The sequence below is a fragment of the Cherax quadricarinatus genome, chromosome 4 (assembly GCF_038502225.1).
Source record: "Cherax quadricarinatus isolate ZL_2023a chromosome 4, ASM3850222v1, whole genome shotgun sequence".
In the NCBI taxonomy this organism is placed as follows: Eukaryota; Metazoa; Arthropoda; class Malacostraca; order Decapoda; family Parastacidae; genus Cherax; species Cherax quadricarinatus.
Window position 1 is genome coordinate 27572229 of NC_091295.1, and position 21479 is coordinate 27593707.

The 21479-nt window shown below is 38.6% G+C and overlaps 1 protein-coding gene across 7 annotated transcripts in view; it reads left to right on the forward strand.

Annotated features, from left to right (window-relative positions):
• Nucleotides 1-21479, forward strand: part of LOC128684148 (coronin-1A) — a 214757-nt gene that overhangs the window by 82825 nt on the left and 110453 nt on the right. For all 7 annotated transcript variants that reach the window (XM_070095434.1, XM_070095425.1, XM_070095429.1 and 4 more), the window contains one exon: nt 7177-7294. In XM_070095434.1, the coding sequence (XP_069951535.1) occupies nt 7177-7294 (118 nt within the window). The remainder of the gene's footprint in view (nt 1-7176; nt 7295-21479) is intronic.

A 21479-nucleotide genomic window follows, 5' to 3' on the forward strand; every position in this document is an offset into this window, starting at 1 on the left:
CAGCAGACGATGCTACAGCAGCAGCAGACGGTACTACAGCAGCAGCAGATGGTGGTACAGCAGCAGCAGCAGCTGACAGTGCTACAGCAGCAGCAGACGATGCTACAGCAGCAGCAGACGGTACTACAGCAGCAGCAGACGGTGGTACAGCAGCAGCAGCAGCTGACAGTGCTACAGCAGCAGCAGACGATGCTACAGCAGCAGCAGACGGTACTACAGCAGCAGCAGATGGTGGTACAGCAGCAGCAGCAGCTGACAGTGCTACAGCAGCAGCAGACGATGCTACAGCAGCAGCAGACGGTACTACAGCAGCAGCAGACGGTACTACAGCAGCAGCAGACGGTACTACAGCAGCAGCAGCAGCAGCTGATGGTGGTACAACAGCAGCAGCAGCTGACAGAGCAGCAGCAGCAGCAGCAGCAGCTGACAGAGCAGCAGCAGCAGCTGACGGTGGTACAGCAGCAGCAGCAGCTGTACCACCAATAGTAGCGATGGTTGATTGGGGTTTATTATACAACCTGGCCAGCTCGGAGACACGCACTCCACTTTCATACTTATCAATGATCTTTTTCTTCATCTCTATAGTAATTCTCACCCTTATTGCTGTAGGGTTGGCACTAGAAGCTTTCTTGGGGCCCATGGTCACTTATTTTGCAGATAAAATCACCAAAAACACTGTAATAATACGAAATGTTCCGATTGTATGCTTGGATGTTACCGCGGAGGCTGGCTGGTAAATAATGCCACCGGCGGCACATGTGAGGCTGGCTAAGGGCGCACATTGGACGCGTCTCAGACGAAGAGCGGTGAGCGGGTTTTTGAGCGGTATGCGAGGTAAAATTTTTGCGATAAAAGCGAGCGGTATGCGGATTGTACGTTATGTGATGGCGACGGTATGCGGGGATCCACTGTATTCTTCGCAGAGTTCACTTGAATGATCAGGTACTTGTAATGAACAACGTTCAGCAATGAACAATGACATTCATATATTTCCCTCTGTTCTTCTTGCATCATCGCTTAGTTTTTCAAATTAAAGCACTGTTTGTCTTTGTGTATTGAATGGTTCTTCAGTTTTCATGTGCTTGGCAGTATTTTTGTGCCTTTCAATATCATTTAATTTAGCTGTAAATTGGGAATTTGCAGTACAGTAGACCGTTGTATTACACGGTAGTTATGTTCCTGAAATGCGCCATGTTAGATAAATCCATGTCAGATAAACTGAAGAACTTATGAGAAAAATAGAATTATGTTCCTGGGAGCCCCCCAAAAAAGCCAAACAACTTTTCTTTAGACCTCCTGATCTTACAAAACTAAAAGTGAATATGTAATTGTAGTTCATTGTCATGTTGTATTATGTTGTTTTTACTGCTTAAGACTACAAATGCAACAGAAATACTAGTACAGTAGTCCCTCAATAATCGTCCAGTTCGATAGTCATCCTTTTCGGAAATTGTCGCGTTATTTTCGTCCAAACATTGGCTCGCAAATGGTCGGTTGACTCGCTAATCTTCCTTCGTCCGGAACATGCCCTCCCTTCCCAGCCAGTGTGCCATTGTTTACCAGTGAGCGACGGTACCCTCACTTGTTCATATGAAATATTTCATAATATTCCATTCATTTTAGTCCTTGCAAGTGCTAAATAAGCTACCATGGCTCCTAAGAAAGCTAGTGCCAAGCCTTTGGTAAAGAAGATGAGAAATACGATTGAATTTAAGAAAAACATCATTGAACAATATGAAAGTGGTGTACGTGTGGCCGAACTGGCCAGGATGTATAACAAATCCCATACAACCATATCTTCCATCGTGGCCAAGAAAAAGGAAATCAAGGAAGCTGTTGTTGCAAAGGGGGTAAATATGCTGACAAAAATGAGATCACCAGTGCTTGAAGATGTTGAGAAGTTATTATTGGTGTGGATAAATGAGAAACAATTAGCAGGAGATAGTCTTATGACGCCGATTATTTGTGAAATGGCTAGGCAGTTGCATGATGATCTGGTAAAGAAATTGCTTGATAATTGTGAATTTAAGGCCAGCAAAGGTTGGTTTGAGAGATTTAAGATGTGTAGTGGCATACACTGTGTGATAAGGCATGGTGAAATGTGGGGTAGGATGGAAAGATTTATGGAGAAACATCACCCTGAGAAGGATGTTGCAAGCCATTTGGGCAACTTGTACAGTGACAGAGTCTTGGCCCATTTTAGGGAAGTTTTAAAGAGGCACCAGAAACAGAGCTCTCTGGACACTTTTTTTTTGTGAGACAAGACTCCAGTGACTCTCAAGCTGGTCCTAGTGGCATTAAGAAACAGAGAAGAGAAGTAACCCTAGAAAAGGACTTGGTACCTGAGGTGTTGATGGAAGGGGATTCCCCTTCCAAACAGTAACTAATCCAATCTCTCCTCCTCCAGTCTTCCATACACTAAGAAGAATCGCCAATAAAGGTAAGTGTTATGCTGTTAATATTTCATTCATCATGTCCCATTGTATTGTTTATGTACTACATCTATATTTCACGTAAAAAAAAATTTTGTTTTAATACTTCTGGGTGTCAGGAATGGATTAATTGTATTTACATTATTTCTTATGGGGAAAATTGATTTGAAAATCTTCTTTTTTGATAATCATCACACTTCCAGGAATGGATTAGCGACGATAAAATGAGGGACCACTGTATTTCTTACCTTAAAGTGTGGGTGCTGGTGTTTGTGGATGATTGTGAAGAGAGTGGAGAGTTATGCTGTGGCCCTACTGGGCTGAGGTGGATGGTAGAGGCTCTGGTACTGAAGCTGATGGCTGTACTGGAGTGTGAATAAATTCTGTAATGGATTTCTGTTCTATTTTATCCCACAGTACATTATACAACTGACGGTAAGGCATCAGCTGCTCTAGACACCGTTTCAGGGTCCTCTACAGTGAAAAAGTCTAACTTTAAGTCAATCAGTCAGTAAATCTGTTAAGACAGTAAGTCAGTCAGTCAGATCACTAAGTCAGTCAGTAAAGTACGTTAGTCAAGTAAGTCAGTCAGTCAAATAAATCAGTCAGTCATCACACAAACTCATATATTTACCTCATTCTTTTTAATTGCACAAAGTGATAGGATGTCTCTTGTCTAATATCTCTGTTTTCTTCGTTAACTCTAAGACTTACACGCTTATTCCTTTTATTTGCCACTTTCAGCAACACTGGTATGCCTACTGGGTACCATGATTGCTTGGCAGATACAAGATTAAAAGATCAAAACACAAATCACAAACACAACTAGCTCCTAGGCCAGAATGAAACTGGGCACGTATTCATGAAGGCTGGGATGGTGGTGGCGGGAGTGTTGGGGGGTGGCAGGGGAAGTCTTCCCCACTGACCCACAACAAAGCAGCAACTTGAGCTGGGGGAATTTTTTCTGTGCCTGCAGACGGAACTGTGTAAAGTTAATTTTACGAATTGTATAAAATTGTGCCACAGTTTTTCAGTAGTGCAATAATCAAAACGTGGCAAATACAGTGGACCCTCGACCAACGATATTAATCCTTTCCAGAGAGCTTGTCCTTAGCTGAATTTTTTGTTAGCTGAATTAATTTTCCCCATAAGAAATAAGAGAAATCCAATTAATCTATTCCAGACAGCCAAAAGTATTAAAAAAAATCTTTTTCATGAAATATACATTTCCCTACAAAGAAAACAATGAGACATACACAATAACTACATAAATAAATGCTAAAGTGACTCTTAGCTTTATTGAAGAGTATTGATGAGTGATGAGACACTGTTTTTCTTGAACACTCTGGGATTTTCAGAGTGATACATGAGTAAAGGCTTCACTTTGCAATCCCCACTAGCATTACAACAAAACATGAGAAATAGCCTGTCTTTCATAGGCTTGTATCCTGGGAGTGCCTTTTCCTCCTGAGTAATGTAGGTCCTGTTTGGCATTTTCTTCCAGAACAGGCCTGTTTCGTCACAATTGAACACTTGTTGGGGTTGGAATCTTTCAGCTTCGCCATGCCTTATTGCACTGTGTATGCCACTACAATTCTTAAATCTCTCATACCAACGTTTGCTGGTCTTAAATTCACCAGTGTGAGCATTAGTTCCAGGCATTTTTTCCTGTTCACCTGGGTGTTAGTCGACTGGTGTGGGTCGCATCCTGGGGGACAAGATTAACCCTTTCAGGGTCCGTCCCGTAGATCTACGGCTTTATGTTCAGGGTCCAAACCGTAGATCTACGCCATGAGCTCAGCTCACTCTGATAAACTGTGAGTGGTACATTTGGGCCTAGATATGAGAGAATACATCTATGTGGTATGTGTGCACCACATAAAACAGATCCTGCAGCACACTGTGTATAATGAGAGAAAAAAAATGAAATCATGATTTTTCGATTAAAACAGCAACTTTGCAGTGTTTTTTCGTATGTTTTTTATAGTTGTATTTGCGATTTCTTGGTCTCATTTGATAGAATGGAAGACATATTACAGAAATAGAGATGATTTTGATTGGTTTTAGCATTGGAAATGGCTTGAAACTGAGCTCAAAATAGCGGAAATGTTAAATTTTTGCCGATATTCAAGAGTAAACAAGCGACCTCACACGTCTAATACACGTCAGCTGGTGGGTCTAATATACATTCACAAATATGGTGATGATATTTATACAATTATTACAGTATTGCATAACAGTAAATCTTCTATTTTTTGGTGTGAATAAAAATTCATTATGTGAATAAAAAATCAAAATGGAATTTATTTGTAAAGCCTCAAAACATAACTAATGAACAGAGGAAATGTTAGTTTAGTGCCAGGAATGCCTACATTGTTCATTCTGGACCCTATTTTGAAATTGGAATATTTTGAACTTTGTGTTAAATTGGCCAAATTAACAATTTCCGATCACTTTATTTTGTAGTTGAAACAGTTGACTTGGCGATTTCTTGTGCTCAATCGATAGAATAGAAGTAATACTAGTGAAATAGCTAAGAATTTGGTTGATTGGAATAATGTAATTGGCCTAAAATGGGAGTCAAAGTTGGCAAAATCGCCGATTCGTAAATATCGCTGACACATCAAAATTAGCTAGAGCATAATTTCGTCAATTTTCCACCAAATTTCGTACTTTTTGTTTTATTACCTTCACAAAAAGATTCTCTACGATTTCATAAGAAAAAATAATTTTTTTTTTTTTAAATTCTTGGACACTGGTGCGTGACTCCAGATTTGGGCTTTGGACCCTGAAAAGGTTAAGGACCCCAATGGAAATAAGTTAGACAGTCCTTGATGATGCACTGACTTTCTTGGGTTATCCTGGGTGGCTAACCCTCTGGGGTTAATTGTTTCTCAGTAATTGTTTCTCGTTAAGCCACACCAACAACACTTTCTCCACATCTTCGAGTAGTACAGCTGACGGTGGTACAGCAGCAGCTGACAGTGGCACAGCAGCAGCTGACGGTGGTACAGCAGCAGCTGACCGTGGTACAGCAGCTGCTGACGGTGGTACAGCAGCAGCTGACGGTGGTACAGCAACAGCTGACCATGGTACAATAGTATTTCGATAGTATTTCTCACCCTTTTTACCACAGGGTTGGCACTAGAAGCTTTCTTTGGGCCCATGGTGGCTTATTTAGCAGTTACTAAAAACAATGGAATAATACAAAATATATCGCATGTATGTGTGAAACCGTCCTCCCTGGCTTGTAAACAATGGCACACTAGCTGAAGGCAGGGTAGCTGAGGCGCTCAGGCTGGATGGTGGAAGGCGCACGTGTTCAGGACGAGTGTTCTTAACCTGAGTTTTTCACCATTGGTTGAGCCAATATTTTTACGCAGAAATGCATCGTTGGGTGATTTTATCGTTAGACGATGCCAGAAAGATTGAATATCAGATTGGAGGGAGAGAGTATGGAGGAGGTGAACGTATTCAGATATTTGGGAGTGGACGTGTCAGCGGATGGGTCTATGAAAGATGAGGTGAATCATAGAATTGATGAGGGAAAAAGAGTGAGTGGTGCACTTAGGAGTCTGTGGAGACAAAGAACTTTGTCCTTGGAGGCAAAGAGGGGAATGTATGAGAGTATAGTTTTACCAACGCTCTTATATGGGTGTGAAGCGTGGGTGATGAATGTTGCAGCGAGGAGAAGGCTGGAGGCAGTGGAGATGTCATGTCTGAGGGCAATGTGTGGTGTAAATATAATGCAGAGAATTCGTAGTTTGGAAGTTAGGAGGAGGTGCGGGATTACCAAAACTGTTGTCCAGAGGGCTGAGGAAGGGTTGTTGAGGTGGTTCGGACATGTAGAGAGAATGGAGCGAAACAGAATGACTTCAAGAGTGTATCAGTCTGTAGTGGAAGGAAGGCGGGGTAGGGGTCGGCATTGGTCAAGGGTCCACTGTAAATCTGTAATACTGAATAACAGTTTACTGTACTTACAAAAACATTTTGTGTCATCTCCTACTTTCCTTATTAACCATTTTTGGTATCTCAAGTCACTGGACTCTGAAATGCTGAGTATATTTCTTGCTCATGAAGAATAGTCAGAGCAAATAGTTCAACAATAATAGTAAGGGTAATGGATACACAAGTGAGGGTAGAAACAAAAGCAGAACTGGTGTGATGGATATTTTACACAGTTTGTTACAGGCTCATAGCCCAGGACACTATCACTCATGCGAGTCACATTCAGTACATGATTTAGACCTGTCTAACCAGAACTTCGGAAGGCTGCCTTGTGAATTTCATTATTAAGCTTAGTTTTTATTGTTTCTCTCTACTTTTATTTAGGTTCTTGTTTATTACATATATACTTAGCTTGGTTTTGAAAAGTATTATATTGCAGAAATGCACTAGATTTTGCACTGAATCAACTCATAAAATGCTAAAAAGTGCATCCTCACAATTTCATAAAACTGCACGTTAGATAAATTTGAGAAACTAAATCTAACGTGGAAAGCTCTTAGTTGGCAGTCCTGAGTGGAATGAGTTGAGCAATAACACTGTGAAGGCAGACGTTATAAAGGAGCTCACAAACAGAACAATGCTAAGTTGTAGTCATAAGCAGTTGATAATTATAATAGGAATTACTTAACCCCCCTCCCTAAAACAAACACACACACACACACACACAAAAAAAAAAAAAAAAAAAAAAAAGTCAGTCAGAATTATTTTCTTGTATCTTGCTTGATTTTTTTTCCAGAGCGATCAGTTTCAGCCAGACTTGTTTCCTGACACGGCTTCCCCAACACCAGCACTAACTGCTGAAGAATGGTTTGCAGGCACTACAAAAGGGCCAGTTTTAATGTCCATGAAAACAGGTAAGTTAAGGGTAGATTAACCATTTCAGGGTTGGTGCTGTACTAGTACGGCTTGCACGCCAGGTTTGGTGCCGTACTAGTACGCATAAATTCTAGTGCCTTCAAATGTAGCGAGAGAAAGCTGGTAGGCCTACATATGAAAGAATGGGTCTATGTGGTCAGTGTGCGCAGTATAAAAAAATTCCTGCGGCACACTGTGCATAATGAGAAAAAAAGCTCCAACCGTGTTTTTGGTTTAAAACAGTGACTTTGCAGTGTATTTTTGTACGCTATTTATGGTTGTATTCTAGTTTTCCTGGTCTCATTTAATAGAATGGAAGATGTATTACAGAAATTGAGATGATTTCGATTGGTTTCACAATGAATAGTACCTTGAAATTGAGCTCAAAATAGCAGAAATGTTCAATTTTTGCCAAAGTTCATAAGCAAACAAATCATGCCATGTATCCAATACACAACTGGTGAGTCTAATATTCTTTCACAAGTGTGCTGATATTATTTATACCATTTCTACACCATTTCAGCACTAATGCAGTAGTCTGCATAACAGTAAATCTTATATTTTTTGTGAGAATAAAACTTCAAAGTGGAAAGCGAAAGATATGTAACAGAGGCTTGGGATGTGATTAATAAAGAGAGGAAATGTTATTTTAGTGCCAGGAATGTCTGTCTTGTTTATTCTGCACCCTGATACAATTCTGGACCCTATTTGGAAATTTGTGTGAAATTGGCAAAATTGCCAATTTTGGACCACTTTATTGGATAGCTGAAATTGGTATATGGGTGGTTTCTTGTATTCATTCGATAGAAAAAATGGAGTTCTAGTGAAATAGTTATGATTTTTGTCGATTGATACATTGGAATTGGACAAAAATAGGGCTCAAATCGGGCGAAATCGCCGATGCGTAAACATCGTTGAGACTGCTAGCTTCGCAAGAGCATAATTCTGTAAGTTTTCCATCAGATTTCATACTTATGGTGTCATTATGATCAAGAAAAGATTCTCTTATCATTTCATAAGAAAAAATTTTTTTTTTTTTTTTTTAAATTTTTGACCCTGAGAACAAATTTAGGAGAGGGCCTGCCAACCCTGAAAGGGTTACTACTTCATGCAGTAATAGTTAACAGTCCACTTTTTCCCAGTGATATGAACCAAACAAACAGTAAAGAAATTACTCTGCAGATCATAAAGGACCAAACAAGTGTTATTGTACCAGAGTCTGAAATAAAAGAAGCCAGGTTACTAGGATCCCATGGTAGAAAAAGTGTTATGCTTAGATTCCACTCACATGACAGGAAAAAAGACTTAATTATTGCATCTATTAAAGTAAAGAAAGAGGTATACATAAACGAGTGTCTTACCAAAAAACGTCAGAACCTCCTGTATAGAGTCAGAAAACTTAAGCGGGAGAATAATGACACAATACACCAATGCTTCACACGGGATGGGAAAATTCTTGTTAGGAAAACAAATGTAGGTCAACTGTACACAATCACGAACGAGAATGATCTATCACGATTTCTCAGGGATACTAATCTTACAGAGAATAACTAAACAATGTCCAACTTAAAAGCCTACGTAGTGTAGTGTATGTTTTGCTCCATTATTGTTCAAATTTCATTGTGCAATCTCTTAGTAATTAAATAATCAACTACCTCATTTTGTGATTTTACTAGTAAGCATAAGTCACCTTATGTGATTTTGTTATTTACTATTGTTCGCTTAAACATTAGCTGAATTGATACTTTCTCTGTCCATATTACTACCTCATATTTTTTTAAATACTATCAATTGATATTACTTACTAAAATTAATAATTATCATTTTTACTAAAATTTCAATTTACTGTTAACATTTTTGACATTTAATAACCATTACTTGTCTAATTACCTTTACCTGTTTTAATACCACATTTACTATCTGTCTACCATCTTACAACCAAGACATTACCATTGTTATTTTTTTACTATTATTCTTTTGGTACTTTAATTGTGAATTTTATTTTGTCAATTTAAATCTAGTTATAATCTTGATCTTGTCAACAACCTATACCAGACTCTAGTGCAATTGCAAGTACCATTTCAAATTGTATTTTTATAAGTTTATATTATAATTCCTACCATCTGTCCATTTAACTTTGTTTACCATTACTTAATTTTAGTCCCTTATATATTTTCTCCTTTATTTTAGCTTTATATAACTACCCTAGTTTATATATTCACAATTGTTAAAATAATCAAGGTGCTATTCTCAGGTGCTAAAGTAGAATAAGTTCACAATTTTGCCATTATATTCCAAAGCTCATTTATTTGATTACCACTTTATTGTTCACCACAACCTATATTAGTCCCTTTTATATTATAATTTTATACTATAATTCTAACTTTAAAAAATTACCTTTATAGTACTACCTACTATCATATTCCCAAGCTCCATTATTTGATCATCACTTTATTTGTATTAGTCCCTTTTATATAGTCTCCATTATTTTAGCTTAAAAAAAAAAAAAACTACCTTAGCTCATTATTTTACATTTGTTAAATAATTCAGGTGCTATTTTTTAGCTTAAGACTATTTACTTTGTTTTATACTTAATTCTAACTATAGATTCACTACAAATCTTATGATTACAAGCATTGATCCTGATACCAACCTCTTATTTAATGACTTAAATGAATCAAAAAGTTACTGTAATTACTACACTGCAGAACAATCAAAGGCACTTCTCAGTGCCAACAACAACATAACTATCTTTAACTACAATATCAGATCTTTAAGCAAGCATTACGATGACCTCATAGCATTACTAAATTCCTTACATGCCAATATGTCCATTATTACACTAACTGAAACCCGGCTAAAGCCTGATAGTACAGATGTCTATGCCATTCCTGGTTACACAGCCATACACAACTGTAGGCCAGACCAACAAGGGGGTGGCACAGCCATATACTACTCAGACCAACTAGAATGTATCACTAATACTTGCACAAGGGATGAACATGGGGAATATATAATAGCTAAATTCAAATCCAAATACCTACAAAAACCTCTCACATTGATAAACATCTACAGAGTTCCACAGTCAAACATTAGCCAATTTAGTCAAAACCTAGGAAGTATGATAACTGATGCATGCATGAACAAAGATCACTTACTACTCTCAGGTGACTTCAATATAAATCTCCTGCAAGACCAGGACCCACACGTTACTGAATTCACAAACACAATGAGTAACTGTATGCTACTACCAACAGTAACAAAACCTACAAGAGTTACAGAGAATAGTGTTTCCCTACTTGACCACATCTGGACCAACACCATATCCCCTTTAAAATGAGGCATAATTACAGATAATACCACAGACCACTACCCTACTTTCCTCATAACAACTCTTGGTAAACTACCCCAAGACACTACTAAAGTCACCTTCAGACTTCACAATGAGGCAGCCATTAATAACTTCACAACAGCAGTAGCAAACATTGATTGGCACACTGAGCTAGAAATCTATACAGATATTGACGAATGTATTAATAATTTTCTAAAAAAGACCCAATACCTCTATAACAAGCACTGCCCTAAAAAAACTAAACAGATGACAGCTAAGAGACTGAACAGTCCCTGGCTAACACCCAGCATTCTCAAATCCATAAATACAAAACACCAATATGAAAAACAGTACAGAATGGGTCACATAACCAGAGACCAAACAAAACATTACTCGTCAATCCTAACCAGCCTGATAAGAAGGGCAAAAAAATTGTATTATGAGAACAGATTATCCAACTTACAAGGTGATATAAAAAAGACCTGGAAAACCCTATCAGAAATTCTGGGAACAAAAAAGATATCGCGAAATAGCGAAATAAAATTAGCAAAATCAGATGAACCCCAACTCCCACCAACAGAAACAGCAAACAGACTCAATGATTTCTTCTCCACTATAGGACAAAACCTTGCCAATAAAACTCCAAGCTCAGATACCCCACCAAATGACTACCTCACCGGCAACTACCCGAACACACTGTTCCTAGCTCCGACTAACCCATACGAAGTCTCCCTTATTATCAACACACTAAAAAACAAGGCAGGAGATTTAAATACCTTACCACCCTTTATATACAAAAAAGTGTCACAAGTGCTATCACCAATCATTGCAACACTCTTTAACAAATCCATTGAATCCTCCACCTTCCCTACAGTACTCAAAATAGCAAGGGTCACCCTGATCCACAAAGGAGGAGACCAAACAGAGTTGAATAACTATAGGCCAATATCCAACTTACACCCTCTCTCAAAAATCTTCGAAAAATTAATTCATAAACGAATCTACTCCTACCTTATCTCCCAAAACATACTCAACCCCTGCCAATTTGGATTCAGGCCTAATAAAAATACTAATGATGCTATTATACACATGCTAGAACATATATACACTGTAATAGAGAAAAAAGAAGTCCCACTGGGGATCTTCATTGACTTACGTAAAGCTTTTGATACAGTTGACCATGACTTGCTCCACGTAAAATTGTCACACTATGGTATAAGAGGGCACTCCCTCAACTACCTCAAGTCATACCTCAGCAACAGAAGCCAATATGTGTACGCAAATGGGGCAAACTCTTCTGCGCAACCAATTACAGTTGGTGTCCCACAGGGAAGTGTCCTTGGCCCTCTTCTCTTTCTCCTATACATAAATGACCTTCCAAATGCTTCGCAATTACTCAAACCCACACTATTTGCAGATGACACTACATACATCTTCTCTCACCCGAGCCCAGTCACGCTAGCCAATACTGTAAATACCGAATTACAGAAAATATCTACCTGGATGAGGACTAACAAACTTACACTAAACATTGACAAAACCTACTTCATTCAGTTTGGTAACAGAGCTACAGATGTCCCTCTTAACATAATGATAAACGGATCACCTATCACAAAGCTAACAGAGGGAAAATTCTTAGGAATCCACCTTGATAATAGACTCAAATTTCATACACATATACAACAAATTTCTAAGAAAATTTCCAAGACTGTAGGCATACTGTCGAAGATACGGTACTATGTTCCACAGTCAGCCCTCCTGGCCCTATATCACTCTCTTATTTACCCCTATCTCACCTATGGAATTTGTGCATGGGGCTCAACAACAATTAACCATCTCAGACCACTAATTACCCAACAAAAGGCTGCAGTTAGAATGATAACAAATTCTCACTACAGGCAGCACACTCCACCAATATTCAATACACTAAACCTACTCACCATACAAAACATCCATACTTATTACTGCACCTATTACATACATAGAACACTTAACTCTGATATTAACCCTCCCCTCAAACATCTCCTTGCCAACCTCAACAGAACACATGACCATAACACAAGGCACAGATCACTCTTTGATGTTCCTCGTGTCCATCTCACACTATGCAAAAACTCAATGCACATAAAAGGCCCTAAAATCTGGAATTCATTACCTGTAAATATAAAAGAAACACTACCTGTTTATAAATTCAAGTCTCTTCTCAAAGATCACTTACTCACCCAAAACCAAATAAATACTGAATAACTGAACCTTATAAATTGTACATCTTAAATGTTTCTCACAATTATATCACATAAATGTTAAACCTAAAACCCAATCTAACTTTATTATTTTTTAAATACACTCCCTAACAGAATACTCCATACGACTGAATGTACAACAATGCATGCAACCATATGACCTGTCTTTGTAATACTCATTTGTGCTTTATAGTTATCTGTTTACAATAATGTATTATCACTGATTTCATCATTGCTTAGTTAATTTTAAGCCAGCCCGTAATGCTATGCATAGTATAAGTGGCTTTGGCATGCTGCTCTTATCTGTATTTTTTTGTACCTCTTTATGTATGCTCAAATTGTAAATAAAAATAAAAAAAAAAATATAAAATACTGTTGTATAATTATAATTTATCTTATCATTAAATACTAACCACCGTTCATGCAATGTTGAAATTTTTCAGTAAAATTTTACCGAACTGGTTAGAAGTAGAATTACATGTTTCTAAAAAAGTGATTATATCTTAGTGATGAATTTCTGTTTGGTACAATTTGGTAAGTAAATGTGATTTTTATTGTCACTGGGACATTAACTCCTGAAAGTGACTTTAACCCTTTCAGGGTCGGCAGGCCCTCTCCTAAACTTGTTCTCAGGGTCAGAAATTTAAAAAAAAAAAAAAATTATTTTTTCTTGTGAAATGATAGAGAATCTTTTCCCAATCATAATGACACCAAAAGTATGAAATTTGATGGAAAACTTACGGAATTATGCTCTTGCGAAGTTAGTGGTCTCGAGAATGTTTACGCATCGGCGAATTCACCCACTTTGACCCCTATTTTCAGCCAATTCCAATGTACCAGTCGACAAAAATCATAACTATTTCATTAGAAGTCCATTTTTTCTATTGAATGAGTACAAGAAACCACCCATTTACCGATTTCACTATCCAATAAAGTGGTCAGAATTTAGCAATTTTGCCAATTTCACACAAAAATCAAAAGATGCCAGTTTCAAAATAGGGTTCAGAATAAACAAGACAGACATTCCTGGCACTAAAATAACATTTTCTCTGTTCATTAGTCATGTCCCCAGGCCCCTCTTACTTTGAATTTTTATTCTCACAAAAAGTAGAAGATTTACTGCTATGCAGACTACTGCATTAGTGTAGAAATGGTATAAGTTATATCAGCGCACTTGTGAAAGAATATTAGACTCGCATGGCACGATTTATTTACTTTTGAACTTTGGCAAAAATCGAATATTTCTGCTACTTTGAGCTCAATTTCAAGGTACTTTTCATTGTGAAACCAATCAAAGTAATCTCAGTTTCTGTAATATGTCTTCCATTCTATAAAATGAGACCAGGAAAACTAGAATACAACCATAAATACCATACGAAAATACAGTGCAAAGTCGCTGTTTTAAACCAAAAACATGGTCAAAGATTTTTTTTTCTCATTATGCACTATGTGCTGCAGGATTTTTTTTATACTGTGCACACTGACCACATGGACCCATTCTTTCATATGTAGGCCTACCAGCTTTCTCTCGCTAGATTTGAAGGTGCTAGAATTTATGCGTACTAGTATGTCAATAACCCTGGTGCGTAAGACGTACTAGTACGTCGGAAACCTTGAAAGGGTTAAATAGGAGCTAGGTTATTGAAAGCAGTGAAGAGTTTTTATGAAGAAAGTGAGGCTCAGGTTAGAGTATGGAGGAGAGAGGGAGATCATTTCCCAGTAAAAGTAGGCCTTAGACAGGAATGTGTGATGTCACCATGGTTATACCGTATATTTATACATGGGGTTGTAATAGAAGTGAATGCTTGGGTGTTGGCAAGAGGTGTGGGATTAAAAGATAAAGCATCTAACACAAAGTGGGAGTTGTCACAGTTGCTTTTTGCTAAGGACACTGTCCTTTTGGGAGGTTCTGAAAAGTTATAGAAGTTGGTGGAGGAATTTGGTAGGGTATGTAAAAGAAGGAAATTAAAAGTGACATCAACCAAATCTTCAAATGGGTCACTCAGAATCATATGAAGTTCAATGAAGAGAAATTTCAACTTCTCAGATATGGAAAACTTGAGGAAATTAAAACTGTATCAGGGTATACAACAAATTCTAACCATACAATAGAGCGAAAAAGTAATGTGAAGGACCTGGGAGTGATAATGTCAGAGGATCTCGCCTTCCAAGACCACAACAATGCATCTATCACATTTGCAAGGAAAATGATCGTGTGGTTAATGAGAACCTTTAAAACTAGGGATGCCAAGCCCATGATGATTCTCTTCAAATTGCTTGTTCTCTCTAGGCTGGAATACTGCTGTACACTAATGGCCCCCTTCAAGGCAGGCGAAATTGCTAACCTGGAGAGTCTACAAAGAACTTTCACGGCACACATAAGTATGATAAGGCACCTAAATTACTGGGAATGGTTGAAGTCCCTTCCTTGATTTGTATTCCCTGGAATGCAGGCGAGAGAGATTATAATATACACTTGTCAAATTCAAGAGTAATTAGTACCAAACTTGCACATGAAAATCACTCCCTATGAAAGCGACTCAGCAGGAGATGCAACATTCCCCCAATGAAAAGCAAGGGCGCCACGATTACACTGAGAGACAACACAGCAAGTGTCCGGGGCCCAAGACTGTTCAACTGCCTCCCAGCATACATAAGGGGGATTACCAATAGACTCCTGGTTGTCTTTGAGAAGGCATTAGACAGGCACCTAAAGTTAGTACCTGACCAGTCGGGCTGTGGTTTGTATGTCGGTTTGCGTGTGGCCAGCAGTAACAGCCTGATTGATCAGACCCTAATCCACCATGAGGCCTGGTCTCAGACTGAGCCACAGGGGTTTTGACCCCCAAAACCCTCTCCAGGTATAGGAAAGAGTAAGATGATGAGGATAACAAAAAACTTAGGTAATGAAAGATTGGATATCAGATAGGAGGGAGGGAGTATGGAGGAAGTGGAACCTTGAGTTATGAGTTTAATCTGTTTCATGACCTAGCTCGTAACTCAATTTGCTCATATATCGAATCTATTTTCCTCATTTAAATTAATTGAAATGCTATTAATCCTCTCCAGTGGAATTCCTGCTCTTGGGAGGCAGGAAAAAATACTTCAGTATGATGCTGATATCAGCTCTACAGCTTATTTATCTATCACAATTCATCCAGTATGACATACTAAACAATATAAATAACATAGAAACATGATATATACTCTAGAATGAATAAAATATGTCATTATGTGATGAGTGGTGGTGGCAGCCATTGCTGCTTCCGCACTGACTATATCTTCCCATTTTTTCCCTTCTGAAAACAGTGTATTTGTAGGCTAACTACACTACATCACTAGTTTCAAAAGGAAAACACTGAAACAGTGTATTTATAAATAAGAAATATTGTATAAAAACATAATAAAACATAAGAGTGAATATAAAGAAATAAACTGGTTTTATAAATTGTATGTAAATATTTACCTGGGAGAAGAGATGGAGGGTGGAAGATAGACAGAGCGATGTATGCTGTCAGTGGCCCTCAACTCACAACCCGCACACCTCCACCTCGTTTGTGTTTATCTATGATTTCATGCTTTAATTCAATGGACACCATCTTTTTCTTCTCAGCACTGTTCTTTGCACTTACTGTACTTTTACTTTTTTAAGACCCATGGTTAGAAAAAAGAAATTTGGCAAAATAGCTGTACAAAATGCAAGCAAAGCATGAGAGAAATGCTTCCACTGCTCACCGGATGTTTTGGAATTGTTTTCGGAATTGGATCTATGCTCCATTTCCCTAAATTAATAATAATAATAATTATTATTATTATTATTATAAAAAAATAATGAGCGAGCTTCGGTTTCCTAAATTAATAATAATAATGATAATAATATTAGTAATAACAATAATAGTATAGTGGTACCAACACTTTTATATGGGTGTGAAGCTTGGGTTGTAAATGCTGCAGCGAGGAGATGGTTGGAGGCAGTGGAGATGACTTGTCTAAGGGCAATGTGTGGTGTAAATATTAAGCAGAAAACTCGGAGTGTGGAAATTAGGCAGAGGTGTGGAGCTAATAAAAGTATTAGTCAGAGAGCTGAAGAGGGGTTGTTGAGGTGGTTTGGTCATTTAGAGAGAATGGATCAAAGTAGAATGACATGGAGAGCATATAAATCTGTAGGGGAAGGAAGGCGGGGTAGGGGTCGTCCTCGAAATGGTTGGAGGGAGGGGGTAAAGGAGGTTTTGTGGGCGAGGGGCTTGGACTTCCAGCAAGCTTGCATGAGCGTGTTAGATAGGAGTGAATGGAGATGAATGGTATTTGGGACCTGACGAGCTGTTGAAGTGTGAGCAGGGCAATATTTAGCGAAGGGATTCAGGGAAACCTGCTATTTTTATATAGCTGGACTTGAGTCCTGGATATGAGAAGTACAATGCCTGCACTTTAACCCTTTCAGGGTTTCAGACTTACTAGTACGGCTTATGCACCAGGGTTTTTGACGAACTAGTATACCTAAATTCTAGCGCCCTCAAATCTAGTGAGAGAAAACTGGTAGGCCTACATATGAAATAATGGGTCTATGTGGTCAGTGTGTGCAGTATAAAAAAAAATCCTGCAGCATACAGTACATAATGAGGAAAAAAAAAAAACTTTGACCGTGTTTTTGGATTAAAACAGCGACTTTGCACTGCATTTTTGTATGACATTTATTGTTGTATTCTACTTTTCCTGGTCTCATTCTATAGAATGGAAGACATATTACAGAAATTGAGATGATTTTGACTGGTTTTACAAAGAAAAGTACCTTGAAATTGAGCTCAAAGTAGCAGAAATGTTTGATTTTTACCAAAGTTCAAAAGTTAACAAATCATGCTTTGTGTCCAATACACGTCAACTGGTGAGTCGAATATTCTTTCACAAGTGCACCGATATTATTTATACCATTTCTACACTAATGCAGTAGTCTGCATAACAGTAAATTTTTTGTGAGAATAAAAATTCAAAGTGGAAAGCAAAAGAATGTAAGAGGGGCGTGGGGACGTGACTAATGAACAGAGGAAATGTTATTTTAGTGCCAGGAATGTCTTTCTTGTTTATTCTGGACCCTATTCGAAAATTGGCATCTTTTGAAATTTGTGTGAAATTGGCAAAATTCCCTAATTCTGACCACTGTATTGGATAGCTGAAATCAGTAAATGAGTGGTTTCTTGTACTCATTTGATAGAAAAAATGGAGTTCTAGCGAAATAGTTATAATTTTTGTCGACTAGTGGAATTGGCTGAAAATAGGGCTCAAAGTGGGCAAAATGGCCGATATGTAAACATCGTCGAGACCGCTAACTTCGCAAGAACATAATTTCCTAAGTTTTCCATCAAATTTCATACTTTTGGTGTCATTATGATCGGGAAAAAAATATCTTTTCATAAGAAAAAAATAATTTTTTTTTTTTTGAAATTTGGGCGACCCTGAGAACAACCCTGAAAGGGTTAAAGGAGGGGTTTGGGATATTGGCAGTTTGGAGGGATATGTTGTGTATCTTTATATGTATATGCTTCTAAGCTGTTGTGTTCTGAGCACCTCTGCAAAAACAGTGATTATGTGTGAGTGAGGCAAGTGTTGAATGATGATGAAAGTATTTTCTTTTTGGGGATTTTCTTTCTTTTTGGGTCACCCTGCCTCGGTGGGAGACGGCCAACTTGTTAAAAAAAAAAAAATAATAACGAGCTTCAGAACTAAATGGCCCAGCGAATGCAAAACATCCGCTGAGCACTGGAAGCATTTCTCTCATGCTTTCCTTGAATTTTGTACAGTTATTTTGCCAAATTTCTTTTCTCTAATCATGGTCCTAAGAAAATAAGTGCAAAGGACAGTGCTGAGAAGAAAAATAAGATAATGTCCATGAAATTAAAGCATGAACTCATAGATAAACACAAGCGAGGTGGAGGTGTGCGGGTTGTGGGTTGAGAGGGAAGCTCGCTCGTAACTCGGATTTTGGCTCATAACTCAGAGCAAAAAATTGGCCAAGCGACAGCTCGTATCTTGAAAAACTCATATGCTGGGGCACTCCTAAGTCAAGGTTCCACTGTATTTGGAAGAGGACTTGCCAGTGGATGGGTCTATGAAAGACGAGGTGGAATCGGAGAATTGACCAGGGGAGAAAAGTTGAGTGATGCAATGATGAGTCCGTGGAGACGAAGAACATTATCCATGGAAGCATAGAGGGGGAATGTATTAGAGTATAGTTATACCAATGCTCTTATATGGGTGTGAAGCATGGGTAATGAATGTTGCAACAAGCAGAAGGTTGGAGGCAGTTGACATGTCATGTCTGAGGGCAACATGTGGTGCAAATATGATGCAGAGAATCTGTAGTTAGGAAATTAGGAGGAGGTGTGGGGTTACTAAAATTTTGTATTATCCAGAGGACTGAGGAGGGGTTGTTGAGGTGGTTCAGACATTTAGAGAGGATGGAATGAAATAGAATGACTTGGAGAGCGGATAAAACTGTAGTGGAACGAAGGAAGGGTAGGGGTCAACCTAGGAAAGGTTGGAGGGAGGGGTAAAGGAGGTTTTGTGTGGAAGAGACCTGGACTTCCAGCAGGCATGCACGAGCATGTTAGATAGGAGCGATTGGAGGCAAATGGTTTTTGGCTTGACGCGCTGTTGGAATGTGAGCAATGGAACTGAACTTCTCCAGGCCGAGGGACTGACAACCTCAAATTCTACGACTTTAAGGGTGATGGACTGATTACATCGTCTTCACATCTCTACTGTTCCTGCCTACTTTCTGTATTCGACTGAAGAAGCCTACTGTGTAGGCGAAACGTTTCGGAATAAAGTTGTCTAACTGTTGCATATGTGTCTTACCTAACAACCTGTCGGTATTGTATACCATTTTGATGGGATTCAGGGAAATTGGCAAGCCGGACTTGAGTCCTGGAGGTGGGAAGTACAATGCCTGCACTCTGAAGGAGGGGTGTTGATGTTGCAGATTTTTAACTCTAGTGTAGGCACGCTTCTGACAAAAGATTGAGTGAATGATAATGAAAGTGTTTCTTCTTTCTCGGGTCACTTTGCCTTGGTGGGAAATGGCCGATGTTAATAAAAAGAAAGTATGGTAGGACCCCCATATCCACAGAGGATACATTCCAAGAACCTGCTATGGATACAGAAACCATGGATAGTAGCAAACCCTACATGTAAGTCCTATACATAACCTATTATAAAGTTTAATTGATAAATTATGCACAACAAGTGGAGAATTATCACTTTTTCACTGATGGGAAACACTTCATGGCTTCTCTTAGGTTTTGAAGAACTGCCAGCTTTTCTACTTTTGCACTTTGGGGCCATTACTATGCAAAATTAAGAGGTATTTTTGGGTCACAGTAAACCGTGGATACTGAAACCACATACACCGAATCAGTGGATATGGGGGGTTCTACTGCAATAATATATTTTTACATACAATGGATGTTTGAGGCTCCCCTTCATCTGGGGAGGCTGGGGTAACTGCCTGTTTTGCCCTTATATGTTAATCCACCCATACCTGAAGCCCCCACTTTAACCCTTTCAGGGTCGGTGTCGTACTAGTACGGCTTGCACACCAGGGTTGGTGCCGTATTAGTACACGTAAATTCTAGCACCTTCAAATCTAGCAAAAGAAAGCTGGTAGGCCTATATATGAAAAAATGGGTCTGCATGGTCAGTGTGCACAGTATAAAAAAAATCCTGCAACACATAGTACATAATGAGAAAAAAAAAATTCTGACCGTGGTTTTTGTTTAACCCTTAAATGGTCCAAATGTATATATACGTTCACTCGCGTAGCGCCCCCAAAAAAGATTTTTTTTAATAGGAAAAAAGAGCATATGGTACCCAGACATCCCCAATTATTTTAATATGGTGCACAGTGAGTGCGCACACCCATTCTCTCATGTCTAGGTGACTCAGGCTTATCGTGGCAATGTTGAATGAATGACAAAGAAAACGTATTTATACGTTTGGGGCGCTACGCGCATGATATACGTTTGGACCGTTTAAGGGTTAAAACAGTGATTTTGCAGTGTATTTTCGTATGTACAGTGGACCCCCGCATAACGATTTTAATCCGTGCAAGAGGGGTAATTGTTATGCGAAATAATCGGTATGTGAATGAATTTTCCCCATAAGAAATAATGGAAATAAAATTAATCCGTGCAAGACACCCAAAAGTATGAAAAAAAAAATTTTTTACCACATGAAATGTTAATTTTAATACACACAAACTGAAAAAGGCATGCACACTTACATGACACTTACTTTTATTGAAGATCTGGTGATGATTGATGGGATGGGAGGAGGGGAGAGAGAGTGTTAGTGTTTAGAAGGGGAATCCCCTTCCATTAAGACTTGAGGTGTCGAGTCCTTTTCTGGGGTTACTTCCCTTCTTCTTTTAATGCCACTAGGACCAGCTTCAGAGTCACTGGACTTCTTTCGCACAACATATCTGTCCATAGTGGCCTGTACCTCTCGTTCCTTTATGACATCCCTAAAGTGTTTCACAACATTGTCAGTGTACAGGTTGCCAACACGGCTTGCAATAGCTGTGTGAGGGTGATTTTCATCCATGAAGGTTTGCACTTC